The 15467-nt window shown below is 34.9% G+C and overlaps 1 protein-coding gene across 1 annotated transcript; it reads right to left on the bottom strand.

Annotated features, from left to right (window-relative positions):
• Positions 1-4433: 4433 nt before the first annotated feature.
• On the bottom strand, positions 4434-6539 carry LOC130673818 (uncharacterized). The gene is made up of 3 exons (XM_057479027.1): positions 6344-6539; positions 5279-6274; positions 4434-4819 (listed from the first exon to the last, which is right to left on the bottom strand). The coding sequence occupies exons 1-3, from the start codon at positions 6537-6539 to the stop codon at positions 4434-4436; spliced, it is 1578 nt and encodes a 525-aa protein (XP_057335010.1).
• Between the last annotated feature and the right edge of the window lie 8928 nt (positions 6540-15467).

Genomic DNA, 15467 nt, shown 5'->3' with positions numbered 1-15467 from the left:
GACTTTTTGATTTAATTTTAATTGTTAATAAATTCTGGCTTTCTTGCCGAGAATTTTATCCGACGGACCGCGTGTACATTAATTCAAAATTTCTGGTCTTCCTGCCGAGAATTCGTAATTTATTTTAATCAGATCGGAAATGGCGACTGCCCACGAATTATTTAATTATTAATTAATTAATTAATAAATTGTGGCAACCGGCCGACAATTTATTTACCTCTCTGTAATTTTTCTTTCCAACTGTTCGTGGCGTCCTTTGTCTCTCCAGCCTTCCTGCCGATTTCCGCTGACACGTTCTTTTTCAATAAATTTTCTCCAACACTTATTTGGCTCAATTTGTATATAGATATCTGTGGATAGTTCAATACAAGTAAGTAATTATAATTGCAGTGCATCGGCTACCAGCCGGATACACGATTTATCAAATTAATTAAATTATTGCTTCTAGAATATTTGTACTTTGGATTCGCGTCTAACCGCAACGCCGGTCCGTCCAACTGTGTGTGTTTTCACCTCGTGCACGCACTAATAAAAGTGTCAGTTCGTGACCTTTCGGCAATTATCGGGTGTATCCCCAATTGATTAATTCTAATTGGTTCTGGAGGACGAGCCTCCAAAATTGGCGCTCCCGGTGACAAGTCGATAAACTAGGTCACGGGGTTTATGGTTATTGGGTCATTGACCAACCGCGGGAAATTTATTCAAACTTAAATTTCAAATTATTGTAATTTATTTAATTCACCCCGTTACAATGTTTACGTATATTGTTACAGCATAAAGTTTGACAGATGGATTCACGAACTCCTCTCTCTTACGTGACAAAAGTTAGAGTGTTATACAAAAATTATAAGTGATAACTTGCCCTTAACGGATGTATAGGAGGGATTGAAATTTAGCTAATTGATCGGAATTAAAATGGTAGGGTTTAAGCACCACCTTTTTGAGGACTAAGAGTGAGGGCAAGTTACTCGAGAAATTTATCTAAAACTAAATTTACAAAAATATGACAAAATATATAAGTATACTACAAGGACACTAAATCGAATTTCTAACTAGTCATAAATCTAAGGATTAACAAACCCTTCAGGCAACTCACATCTGTTTGTTGTAAAATTTGAGATTAAAATTTCCCTCGAACTTATTTTTATGCGTTTATGACTACCATGTTAAACCAAAAAACAGATGTAATTTATGACACCAAAAAAAAACTTAGCTCTCGAGAAACTAAAGATTTTAACTGAATATTATTCTCCAGGTATTTACGATTTCTTGATAATTTAAGTAAACACTAAATATTTAAATTGAACATACTCCCCCCGTTGAGAGGGTATTCCTGATTAACTATTAATAGAAATTCTTTAATATTTATAATACTTAATGTCTCTATTGATCTCGTCGTCTGTTTTACTGTTTTCGTTTACCGACAGTGGAGCCAGCTTTTTCACACTTCTGTCTAGAACACTAGTGGATGTCTTTACTGAAGCCACTCTGTTTACACCATCCTTGCCTGGATGTAATTTGATGACTTGACCCATAGCCCAGTGAAGCGGAGGCAAATTATCCTCCTTTATCAAAACTATTGAACCTTCTTGGATCTTAGGTTGCCCTTTGGTCCATTTATGTCTTATTGTTAATTCGTTTATATATTCCTGATGCCAACGAGACCAAAAATGTTGTTTGACTTTCTGAATGTGTTCCCAAGCGGAAAGTCTATTGTCTGGAACGTCTCGGTAATCCTGTTCAGGTAGACTTATTAATGAGTCGCCAATTGAAAAATGTCCAGGGGTCAATACAAGATGGTCATTAGGATCGGAAGAAATAGGAGTAATGGGACGGGAATTTAATACCGCTTCGATTTCGACCGCGAAAGTATTGAGTTCTTCGAAAGTAAATAACTGATCACCTACTACTCGTTTGAAATGATGTTTAAATGATTTTACAGCCGCTTCCCACAGTCCTCCAAAGTTAGAGGCTCTAGCAGGAATGAAATGCCATTTTATTTCTCTTTTTGTTAGAAACATTGATACCTCTTGTTGATGCTGAGGCGAATTAAATAGTGTTGCTAGCTCTGCTAGTTCTCGGTCTGCTCCAACTAAATTAGTACCATTATCTGTATAAATATCAGTGCATAGACCCCGACGTCCAACAAATCTCTTCAGCGCTGCTATAAATGCTACTGTCGTAAGATCACTGACCACCTCTAAGTGTACTGCCTTTACAGCCAGACATACAAATACGGCGATATAAACCTTGATCCGTTTTTGGTTTCTGAACTTCTTTTCCTTTATATAAAATGGGCCACAGTAGTCGATGCCGACCTTGCTGGACGGTCTTGACTGAGTTACTCGTGCTTTGGGTAAATCGCCCATTATGTATTCTATTGTAGGTGGATTCATTCTTCTGCAAGTTATACATGACCGTACAACCTTCCGTACTCTACTTCTACCGTCAATAATCCAATACCTGCGTCGTAATGCGTAGAGAGTCGCTTGGGTACCTGCATGCTGATGTGTACGATGCGCATTTTCTATTATTAAGCGAGTCACGTGGTGAGACTTAGGTAATAATATTAGATGCTTCTGTTTGAATGGTAAATTTGAGTTTGTTAAGCGACCACCGACTCGTAAAACTTCATCCTCATCTAAGAATGGATTAAGCGGTGATAATTTACTCGTTTACCTCAATGTTTTTTGCCTTGTAAAGTTTTCTATGTCCTGTTGAAAAAATGACTGTTGATGAATTTTAATGATCGTAGTTGTAGCTGCTAGTATTTCCGGAACTGTTACTAATTTTTTATATACGTTGTTTCTTTTCAACCTTTTACATAGAGCTACAATCCTAAGTAACTTATGAATGGAAGAAAATTTGGATAAAATTTCGGTGTCTACTATTGTCGACTTGAAACAGAATATTTTTCTTTTATTTAAGTTTTCATCACTTACTGTGGGGAGATCCATGATTGGCCGAACTGACTGCTCATGTGACAACCAATAAGGCCCGCTGCGCCAAATTGTCGCTCGTTTAAACTGCGCTGGAAACAAGCCTCGAGATAAGACGTCAGCTGGATTGTCATAGCTTCTTACGAGATACCAATCCTCTGTGTTGGTCGTAGCTTGTATTTTTTAAACTCGATTTGCTTCAAAAACCTTTAACTGATGCGTAGGTGTCTGCAACCAATGTAATACAATAGTAGAGTCACTCCAAAGGTAAATAGAGTTGACCTGCAGCTTCAATGCCTCTCGTACTGTTTTCAATAAATCACTTAACAATGCCGCACCGCACAATTCTAGTTTAGGTATAGTAATACCCTTTAAAGGAGCTACACCGCAGTTGAACATGTATTTTCCCATCCTTGTCTACTGACCTCAAAAACAAGCAGGCTCCATATGCCTTTTCACTGGCATCACAAAATCCGTGTATTTGAATGTTAGCCGCCTCAGGTATAACAGCTAGTCGATGAAATGATAACTGATCTAATTCGTTGAATTGTTTACAGTATGTTGTCCACTCGGTGTGGAGGTCGGCTTTGAGCGATTCATCCCAATGAAGTTTTGCACTCCATAAGCGTTGAATAAATATTTTTCAGGAGGGTCATAAATCTTTGCAATTTGTGAGAGAACTGCTCGTTTTGTTATTTTTGGAGGGGTCGGATCAAATTTCATAAAATTCATAGTATAAACTATAGTGTCATTCATGGAGTCCCAGAGTAGTCCAAGTGTTTTCAGTGGCGAATCATCTCCCTGCTGTAATTTTTCGTTAATGAGTTCTCTAGGTAAATCTCGTACTATTTCTGGGTCATTAGAGGCCCATTGTCGTATATTTAAGCATGCTGACTTAAATATTGCAATGATTTGATCTCGTAAGTGTATGGCTTCATTTATTGTATTGACTCCAGTCAATATATTATCCACATATGTATCTTGAATTATTATTTTTGCGGCCTCAGGATATCTGTGCTGCTCGTCTTCCGCAAGTTGATGTAAACAACGAACTGAAAGAAAGGATGACGGGCTTAATCCGAAAGCGACAGTATTTAGAACAAACGTTTTTATTGTTTCTCCTAGTTTTACCCATAAGACTCGTAAATATTGTCGATCTTCTGGTCTGACTAAAAATTGACGGAACATTTTTTCAAGATCGGCTGTAATTACGTAAGTATATATTCTAAATCTTAATAGTAATGACAAAAGATCCGCCCCTAATGTCCGACCCACTCTTAATGCATTATTCAAAGATATACTTGTACTCGTCTTTGCTGACCCATCAAATACTATTCGAATTTTAGTTGTAAGACTATCCAGTTTATGTACAGCATGATGCGGCAGGTAGAAACCTTTTTCTTCTAGTTGCTCCTCTGCTATCTCTGTCATGTGTCCTAAGTTTATATACTCTTGCATTATCTCGTTGTATGTCTTCTCTAATGTTGGATCCTTTTATAGTTTACGTTGCATACCCTGTAGGCGTCTCATTGCCATTGTCTTTGATTCTCCTAATTTTGATTTTAGATGATTAAATGGAAGTGCAACCATGTATCTTCCATTCTCGTCTCGCATCACATTCTCCTTAAAATGATTCTCACACTCAATATCTTCTTGGCTTGTTTGTTTTAGCACTGATGCTTTTTCAATTTCCCAAAATTTTGTAAGTTGTTTATCTAAATTTATAGAAGTCACGTGGCACGAATGTTTCTTAGATACTTGTTTTGTCGGTTGGCTCCCTCCGATCAGCCATCCCAGTCGGGTCTTTTGCAGGTAAAGTTCACCTTGTAATGAGCTTGACAAATTTATTTGACCTACACACAAAATAGAGAGCGCCGTACCTGAGCCCAACAACAAATCCACATTACTCGGGATATGGAATTCTGGATCTGCTAGAGGTATGTTCTTAGGAATTTTTATTGCTGTTCTATCGATTGGTTAATCAGGTATCATTGACGATATTTGTGTTACGGTAAGGAATGTTAATTTTCTCGTGTAACTCTTATCTCGTGATTGTATTGTTGCCTCTATTAAGTTTTTTTGTGATTGTAGTTAATGACTCCATCTCGCCAAAACTTGAAATATATTTTCTCTTGGGTAAACCTAATTTGTTGGATAATTCTTCTGCTAGAAATTTGTCGTTGAGCACGTATCAATTAATATTCTACATATGATTGGACTGTTAAGCTTATCGAGAATGTATAGTTTTGCTGTTACTAGTAGTTCATTTGTTGCATGATTAACTATGAAGCTCTTTTGTCGTAAGTGTGGACTAGCTAAAGAATCGCATAGTCACATACCTTGTTGTACATTTTTTTCATTATTGACGGGTTGTGTAGTTTTGTCCGACGGCACATTTACAACCTTTTCAATATTTTGTGACCTGTGTATAAGAGTATTATGTTTCTTGCTGCATTTATGGCACTTACCTGCTGTGCATTTGCTAGCAGTGTGACCTATGTGAAGACAAGTAAAGCATAGTCCTTTCCTTTGTACTGCCTGAATTCTTTGTTCTACCGGCAGTCCGAAGAAAGTCAAGCAATGATAAATTTTATGATTTTGTTTACATATTTTGCATAAGGGAAAGTTCATAGTTGTAAATGCTTGACGATGAGGTGTAAAGTTTTTATCTCTCTTATAGTTATTGCTGAACTTATTGTCTAGCTTATTTATGTTTGAATTATTCGATGATGTAGCTGATGGTGAATCGGAACAACTCGCCTTTTTCTCTAAATAATCAAGAAGACCTTTGTAAGAAGGAACCCTTTGATCTTTTAAAGTTAGTTCCCAATTCAAAACAGGTTCTACACTGATTTTCGTAATTATTAAGTCGATTGAAGGTGTATTCCATTTATCTATTGGTTCACCCAAGTTTCTCATTGACCGTAAATGTTGATTAAACGCGTCAACTAGTTCTCCTAATGCTTCGAGAGTATCTTTATGTAATCGCGGTAATTCTCTCAGGGCCGCCCAATGACGGCGAACGATTTTACGAGTGCATTCGTAATTAGCATTTGTAGTTTTTAGAGACTGAATGGCTCTTGCTGCTCGCCCTTGTAAGGCTGATCTTAGGTATTGTAATTTTTGAGATGGTGAGATCGAAGGATTATTATGTACTAGTGAGGTAAAGTTATTAAAGAAAGATGACCACTCTTCATACGCACCCGAGAAAGAAATTAACTGGATCTGCGGTAACTTTACTGACATTGTCTGTATCAAGTTCTGTATGTTCTCTGTTGTAGTATTCACCGCGACGACTGTACCCTTTTTGATGAGTTTCTTTGCCCGACTTATTGCTGTGTAAAATTTTAATTCTCACTCATCTCGTTTTAATTGCTCGGTCTCTTCACCGTCTTTCTCTGTACTTTCAAGTTGCAATTGAATATTGTCAAATTTCGACCACGACTTTACGACACCTTGAAGCGCTGTATCGATAAGTTCTATATTTGCCGTTTCTGCTGCTGTTTCTTCATCTAATATTTTTTCAAACGTAGTTATTCGACGTTGAATAACACCCCGTTTTCTGTGTAACGTGTCTATATCCGCGGCGGTTAGTGTCATGATCGAATCGGTTGGGAAAAGAAAGTATTGACCGGAAGTTTAGCGACTCAAAAAATAAAGCCTACCTTTATTGACGTTTGATTGGCGTTGCATTGTGGTTGTTACTGTTACTCTTACAGTATCTCGTTCTGCTCGTTGATTGATAACACGATGATCTCTTGATTGAAATCTTGGTTAGTTGATTCACACACTACATTGCACAATTTCACTGACTCTAACACTCAATGTTTGTGAAATTCGCGAATCCAGCTCGAAGGATCAAATGTTATTTCATATAAGAAATTCCTAATACTACTAATTAAAGAGTATAGGTGGTTAAATAAATACACTTTACATTCAGTTATGTTTACGTATAGTGTTACAGCATAAAGTTTGACAGATGGATTCACGAACTCCTCTCTCTTACGTGACAAAAGTTAGAGTGTTATACAAAAATTATAAGTGATAACTTGCCTTTAACGGATGTGTAGGAGGAATAGAAATTTAGCTAATTCGTCGGAATTAAAATGGTAGGGTTTAAGCACCACCTTTTTGAGGACTAAGAGTGAGGGCAAGTTACTTGAGAAATTTGTCTGAAACTAAATTGACAAAAATATGAGAAAATATATAAGTACACTACAAGGACACTAAATTGAATTTCTAACTAGTCATAAATCTAAGGATTAACAAACCCTTTAGGCAACTCACATCTGTTCGTTGTAAAATTTGAGATTATAATTTCCCTCCAACTTATTTTTATGCGTTTATAACTACCATGTTAAACCAAAAAACAGATGTAATTTATGACACCAAAAAAAAACTTAGCTTTCGAGAAACTAGAGATTTTAACTGAATATTATTTTCCAGGTATTTACGATTTCTTGATAATTTAAATAAACACTAAATATTCAAAAAATTGAACAATATTGTTTTTATTATTCAGTCTTAATACATACTACACTAATGCAAAAAATTAAAGGAGCAAAAAAATTTTATAAATTTTTTAGTGATTTTTGGAAGGCTGTAACTTGGTGAAAAATGATCGTATCGAGATTCAAAAAAAAGCATTTTATAGCTTGAAATCTCTAGTTTTGATGCATTTTTTTCAAAATCTTTTAAAAGCTCCGGTTATTGCGCAAACATGAGAAGTACCGCGAGACAAAAAATTTCTAAATTTTTTTTTTTTTTCGAAGAGCCCACGGACCGCGAAAAAATTCTTTCAACTAAACGAATGCATAGTTCGTTTAGCAAATTTATTCAGCATCAATTTGGTTTTTTTTAACCTTGTAAGATGAGCGAATGTACTTTGGGATTCTGGTGTAGGTGTGGTTAATTCAATAACTAACAATTAACACAAAATTACAGATAATAGAATAGATCTTTATTTAACAATATGTACACTAAAACTATGAGAAAAATAGCGAATGCAACTACAAGATACGCGATAGCGAAGGCGACTGTAAAAGAATACGCGTATAAATTCGACACGTGGTCGGTAGCGGTTAATGACGCGATAATTAATTTATAATTAATAAGACGCGAGCAACAATTCAATATATACTCAATAATAAGTAGCCTTGATATACTAGCTAATTATTGAGAATATTTAAGCAGAGATGTAGCGGAGCGGTTCAGACTTATATCACACTAGAGATATACTATTTTGAGCGAAGCGGTTGGATGGATAGCTGTATTCGTACTGATCGATGTAGATTAGAAAAATAGACGTCATCTTCTTCCTTCGTGGCTGCTCGGTGGTGACATGGCAGCATGGCTGCAGTAACGAATTTTCCCATTGGCTTAGAATCGCGCCAACAGGAAATAGTTAGCCGCCAATTTTTCTAAATGGCCGGCTGGTAGCGGGTTCTCATGCCGACGTGGCACGGTCGTGAGTAAGAAATTGCAGGTGTCGGGCCCAGACAGCGAGTGACCCGGCACTATTCTGACATTCAAGTCAGTAGCGAGTTCGGCTGCTCCCGTACGTAGCGAAAGTACACGAAGCTTTTCAAAATTATTAAGCTCGTGACTGAACAAACCTTGTAGGACGATTTGTCGCAGAGATATTAGCCTTCAAACAGAAAATGATCCTTTTGGCTTTGATCATCGATATTTCAGGTACCAATGATCACACAGAAAGTTGAAGGGCGGCGTTGAAAACTTGAATAAATTCCCTACAAGACCCTGTCATCATTTTTTGAAAAAAAAAAATTTTTTTATTTTTAACATCCATTAGAAGTAAGCACAAAAAAATGACTTTTTTTGGTTTTTTAGTAAATCAACCGCTACTCTGCAAATATCGATAAAAAAAATAATGTTGCCGGGGACTTTTTTAGCTTAATGTACCCCCAAGACCCCTGTAAATTTTTAAATTGATCCATCTAACAGTTTTTTGGGAATCATCGATCAAATTTTTGCTAAACAATTAAAGGAGCAAGTTTTGTCCCTTTAATTGTGTAATCGTAACTAAAATGATAAAATTTTTTTTTTCGACTTTTCTCAAATTTTTGCGTTGGTGACTCAGCAAATGCAAGGAAATGGCAAAAAAAAAAAAATAAGTTTCCAAAAAATGTCAAAAACAAAATTTAGAACACAAAAAAAAAGTTTCAATTTTTTTTTCTTCGATTGTTTTTGACATTTTTTGGAAATTTTTTATTTTTTTTTTGTCATTTCCTTGCATTTGCTAAGTCACCAACGCAAAAATTTGAGAAAAGTCGAAAAAAAAAATTTTTTCATTTTGGTTATGATTACACAATTAAAGGAACAAAACTTGCTCCTTTAATTGTTTAGCAAAAATTTGATCGATGATTCCCAAAAAACGGTTCGATGGATCAATTTAAAAATTTACAGGGGTCTTGGGGGTACATTGAACTAAAAAAGTCTCTGGCAACATTATTTTTTTTATCGATATTTGCAGAGTAGCGGTTGATTTACTAAAAAACCAAAAAAAGTCATTTTTTTGTGCTTACTTCTAATGGATGTTAAAAATAAAAAAATTTTTTTTTTTTCAAAAAATGGTGACAGGGTCGTGTAGGGAATTCATTCAAGTTTTCACCACCGCCCTTAAACTTTCTGTGCGATCATTGGTACCTGAAATATCGATGATCAAAGCCAAAAGGATCATTATCTGTTTGAAGGCTAATATCTCTGCGACAAATCGTCCTACAAGGTTAAAAAAAAACCAAATTGAAGCTGAATAAATTCGCTAAACGAACTATGCATTCGTTTAGTTGAAAGAATTTTTTCGCGGTCCGTGGGCTCTTCGGAAAAAAAAAAAATTTAGAAATTTTTTGTCTCGCGGCATTTCTCATGTTTGCGCAATAACCGGAGCTTTTAAAAAATTTTGAAAAAAATGCACTCAAACTAGAGATTTCAAGCTGTAAAATGCTTTTTTTTAAATCTCGATACGATCATTTTTCACCAAGTTACAGCCTTCCAAAAATCACTAAAAAATTTATAAAATTTTTCTGCTCCTTTAATTTTTTGCATTAGTGTATTATACTTTATTAGCTCTTAAAGTCAAGTATTTGAACTTATAGTATCACACATATAGAGATCTTTCATTTAAATTATTCAACATTTACACATATTCAAACAATAAAAAAATTACACTATCCCAGAGAGTGGCGCATCCAGTTTGCGCAGATCCCATACACGATTCTAAATGTTACAATTGCTACTCGTTCAAGTGCTGCAATTGACTCTCACTCTAGATTGTTAATAAAAATCTAATTACAACAACAAAAATCAGTAAACTGATGTGAAATTTGATTATACAATACTCTTGATATGTCTCTTAAAGTATACAAGTCACATCATAACATTAGAAAACAAATTTATTTTTAAAAAAATTGTGAAGCCTCCAAAAAAAAAGTCATCACACGTATTTTCAACAATTCTCAATATTTTAATATCGGAACAAAATTAATAACTGAAACTTTGATCTCATCAATAACTTACTAATTTGAATAAGTTAAGAAAAGAATAATAATAATTTTTTGGTTTGTTTAATAGTTTTTTATTGAGTGTTACAATTGCCCCTTATTACAATTGCAGCACCTCTCCCCTACACTAAAAAACTGTTGTTGCAACAGAGCTGGTCTTTTTGCAGCCACAGGAAAATCTTATTGCCAAAACAGGATTTTTCCTGTTGCTGCAATAGCACTAACTTAGTCCCTGTAGTTACCAGGCTACCCCGCTTGCAACATTATGTTTAAGTCTGATAGTTTCGCCAGAAAAATCAAATGATAGTAAAATTTATAATGAATTTAATTTTGAATAGTTCTTAAAGAATTAGATGTCTTAAGATGATAGAAAACCTTTTATGTAGAACGTTTAATTTCAAAAAAAATTATAACTAGTTCATTTTTCTGAACACTGATAAGTCGACTAGTTATAAAATTATAAATAAAAAAAAAAAAAATTCATATGTTTTTTGAACGAGCAATAACAAACATTAAATATCTGTGTCACAATTTGTTATTGACTTAAGATTATGTGTTCTTTCATCTTTATTTATAAACTATATATATATTAGGGTGGTCCTTATTTTGAACATATTTGAATTTTTATACTCCCAGAGACTTATGTGGTTCGAAATAAATAAAAAAAAATGTCCTCAAAGTTTCAGGTCTCTATCTCAATTTTAACCCGTGCCGCACAGCGATGTAAGTTTCCCATTTAAATAACACGGGGTTTTTGGCATTGAACAATTAATTTTTTATTCCGGTTAAAGTAATTGTTCGAAAAATTTGAAACTCTGTAGACTTTATCCTTATATTACTAGCTACTCCTCAGAATTTTTACAGATTTTCAGCTACTATAAATTTGGGGGTAGAGCATGATGAAAAAAAAGAAAAAAATGATTTTTTTTATTTTCAGCTAAAATTTTTTCAAATAACATATGAAATCACTCGGCATCCTTATCAGAAGTTCTTACTTCTTTTCATTCTCGCACCTAAGAGGGTGAACGGTATATCTTTGTTGCACTAATACAGTAATCAGGAGCTTTGGACGAGTTTTTCTTATGACCAAACGAATATTTTCAAAAAATTAAAGCGTAATTCGCTAAATAAGACAATAGTGCGTTGATGAGCAGTAGAGTGTATCTTAAAAGGATTTTTTGAATTTATTACGATTACCTCTCGAAATAGTTTCAATTACAACAGGAAAATTTCCCTTGAAGTCTAAGCTCTTAATTCTAACGGGAAGAGTTGTCGCAAAATTTTTTTTGTGATTTTTTCAAAATTTTTTATTTTTTATGTTATTTGACTTTGTGTCTTTTTCATAAATACATAATGCATTCAATTGATATCTGAGATCGGTATATCAATGCCACTAATCATATTATGCCTTAGTTGAACATTCAATAAATATTATTAATAAATTAAATTTCTTTCAATATTTGCTTAAATAAGCTGCTCACCTTTAAGTTTATTATTTGTTTTGAGCTATAAATAATCAACAAAAGGTTGATAGTTTTGTGTATTATAATATCGAAATAATTATTTATTTACAATTTTCTAACTATAATAAATTATTAATAAAATAGATTTCTTCTATCAATAAATATAACAAACTTGAAAAATCACAAAAACAAAATTTGCGGCACGTGGTCCCGTTGGAATTAAGAGCTCAAAATTTTTAAGGTAATTGTTTTCTGCCGTAATTGAAGCCGTTTGTGAAGTGATCGTAATAAATTCAAAAAATCCTTCTAAGGAACACTTTACTGCACACTAATGCAAAGTTCCTGACTACTGTATTAGTGCAACAAAGATATACCGTTCACCCACTTAGGTGCGAGAATGAAAAGAAGTAAAAACTTCTGATAAGGATGCAGAGTGATTTCATATGTTATTTGAAAAAATTTTAGCTAAAAATAAAAAAAATCATTTTTTTCTTTTTTTTCATCATGCTCTACCCCCAAATTTATAGTAGCTGAAAATCTGTAAAAATTCTGAGGAGTAGCTAGTAATATAAGGATAAAGTCTACAGAGTTTCAAATTTTTCGAACAATTACTTTAGCCGGAGTAAAAAATTAATTGTTCAATGCCAAAAACCCCGTGTTATTTAAATGAGAAACTTACATCGCTGTACGGCACGGGTTAAAATTGAGATAGAGACCTAAAACTTTGAGGATATTTTTTTTTATTTATTTCGAACCACATAAGCCTCTGGGAGCATAAAAATTCAAATATGTCCAAAATAAGGACCACCCTAATATATATATATATATATGTGACCGGCTCTTTAATTCGCCTGGAATCCGTCAGGCGAACTAGTCCCCTCACAACTATTCGGCTTACCTGTTCGGGTTCTGTGGTTGTCGAGCGCCAGGTGAGTGCTACTCACCGAAGTTCTTGTTGATCGTAGACTCAGGGCGGTGGATCGGGGTAGGATAGGCACTAAGGTTCCGAACAAAATTACGTACGCCAAATTGTACGACAAGAATAATTCGTATATTAACAAAAAAAAAAACAAATAAATCAATCGGTGTTACAATAAGAGAAAAAAAAAACAAACGTTGTTCGTTTAATACACCAAACTTAATATTAATGCCGTTGTCGGCGTGTCTCGATATAAACAGTACCCAAGAAGCGCGGGATACGATACGCGGTAACTAAAATTAATACAGCACCGTAACTTGACGGCAAGGTGACGTCAATTTTCTTGACCTCCGATACAGTCGGTAACGTAACGGCCGTAATCGAATTACCGTCGGAATGTTAACCACACGCAAATTATTACAGTTAATAATCCGGGTTCAGAAGAAATGAACAATCAAGAAACCGAATAACGAGACCCGAATATGCAGTACTCTTAAGATCACTCAAAAAGGATAATAAAATAAAATAACAAAAAAAAAAAAAAAATAATAATAAAATAAAATACAAACAACATAAAAAAGAAAAAGTGTCGATCAGACGACCATCGTGACACAAAAGAAACGGTGACGAATCACCATACAATTCTAAATTCTACAGGTACCAGTGGAGATAAATTAATTGGACTCGCTCACCGGTCGACGATCTCGAAGGTTGATGGATCCGTCTCCACGTGGTCGATGATCCCAGTATGGGCTGGCCGGGGTCGGCGTAAGTCTTGTAGCACGTGCGTCGTGCCCACCAAAAGCTGAACAACGTAATCGGCCTGTCCGATCACGGTACTGTGGCGATGATCTCACGTACTTGACGTGAGGTCAATTAAATATCTCCGCACACGGAAAATCAGAACGACAGCCACCAGAATCTCGGCACAACTCGTCCTGATCGTTATTTTTAATTATTTTAAACTCGAATAAGCAGCAGTAATAAAACTTTCAATTTATAATAAGCAAACACGTGTACGTGTCAACAAGGTACGATCCAGAATGGCGTTGGTCGTTCCTTTTCCCTCCTCGTCGATCGTAGTTCAGGGCTTCCCCAGTTGGCGGCGCTTCGATCGCTACTAATGCAGAGCTCGGTCATGCGAGGCGCGGGCAATTGCTCCCCGACTCCCTCGATGTCGGTTCAGTTTCCCAAAATAAATCACTTGTGAAAGTATACCATATGTCGTATAAATCTTTGTTACGACTGTTCGTGGATATTGGCCCGTTCGTGCGGGTGTGTTAGTCGTCATACAGGCTAAATCACTAGACGATGTCAACTTCCAAAAACGTTCCGCTGGCGGACTTATTTACTCTCCGCACTTCGGGTATTGTCGGCCGTTGTCGTCGAGTCGGGCATGTGGAGCGTAGCCGAATCCTCTTGGGCTCTGGTGACCAGCAAACGAGTACCTAAATTTCGAAAAACGCCACGATACCAACTTAAGCTAACTTAATTACTAAGAACTTATTACTACTATTATTATTATTAAATAACTCGGGTCTCGGATCCTTCTCGTACCAAGCTGCCAACTGAACGAAACAAATTGTCATACGCGGGAAAAGTTGCTCAAAAAGTTATTCAAACTCGTGATCGGACAAGTCAATATACGGCAGCTGTCAAAATATATACAACCTTACATTATTAAATAATAGTCATGCACGGATTAATAACTAAATGACCACGTGTCGGCGTCGAATCAGAAGGTGAAATTTCAAAATGTCACAATATATATTGTAACGAATGTGAAACTGATCTTTTAAATATTTGAATAGCTAGAAAACAAATGCCTTTTTCTCTTGTTTTATAGATGCGCGATTAAAGTCAGTCAGTCTTATTTTGACAGTTTAACAGCAAACATTGTAACTCAATAAACTATATATTGCCCTTGCTTTCCTTTACTGCTGTTAATTGTGGTGTTATTATTTCTAATATAAGTGTGTTATCATTGTAGTGTATAAGTGATATTAATTTAAGATACGAACCACTGCAATTTGGTGTCAGAAGTGCGCGTAACCTTCGTGTGGATTTACAAATATAAAATAAAAATAGCTGTCAAAATATTGCGACGCGACGGGAAAGGCAAAGATTTGAAACGATCGTGTTTTTGATATTAAAAAAGACGTGAATTCAGTGATCAATTAAACGAGTTTAGTGAAAACATATTTTTTTTAAATTTGTGCTAAAGTGCGCGTGTGAATTTTAAATAAATTTAGTGATGAATTAAATAAGTTTTGTGAATATGTGTTATTATATTAAAGTGCGTGTAGTAAAATAAGTAAATTCGGTGATGAATTAAAAAAAAAAAAAAAAAGAAGTTCTGTGGATATGTGTTATAGTGTTAAAGTTCGCGTAGTAATATAAATAAATACGGTGATGAATTAATTAAAATTTTTGAATATATTTTATCATATAGATTCCAAGTGCGTGTAATAATTTAAACGAAGTCAGTGATTAAATAATTAAGTTTTGTGAAAATATTTTTCTTAATCGGTGTCAAAGTGCGTATTTGAATTTATTTGTGTGATATACTACATATAAAAAAAAAAAGTTCGGGATTAATGAATTAGTGTTGTAAAAATATTTCTAT

The sequence above is a fragment of the Microplitis mediator genome, chromosome 8 (assembly GCF_029852145.1).
Source record: "Microplitis mediator isolate UGA2020A chromosome 8, iyMicMedi2.1, whole genome shotgun sequence".
Classification (NCBI taxonomy): domain Eukaryota; kingdom Metazoa; phylum Arthropoda; class Insecta; order Hymenoptera; family Braconidae; genus Microplitis; species Microplitis mediator.
The sequence above is the reverse complement of the archived record's forward strand: the minus strand, read 5'-3'. Positions and strand labels throughout refer to the sequence as shown.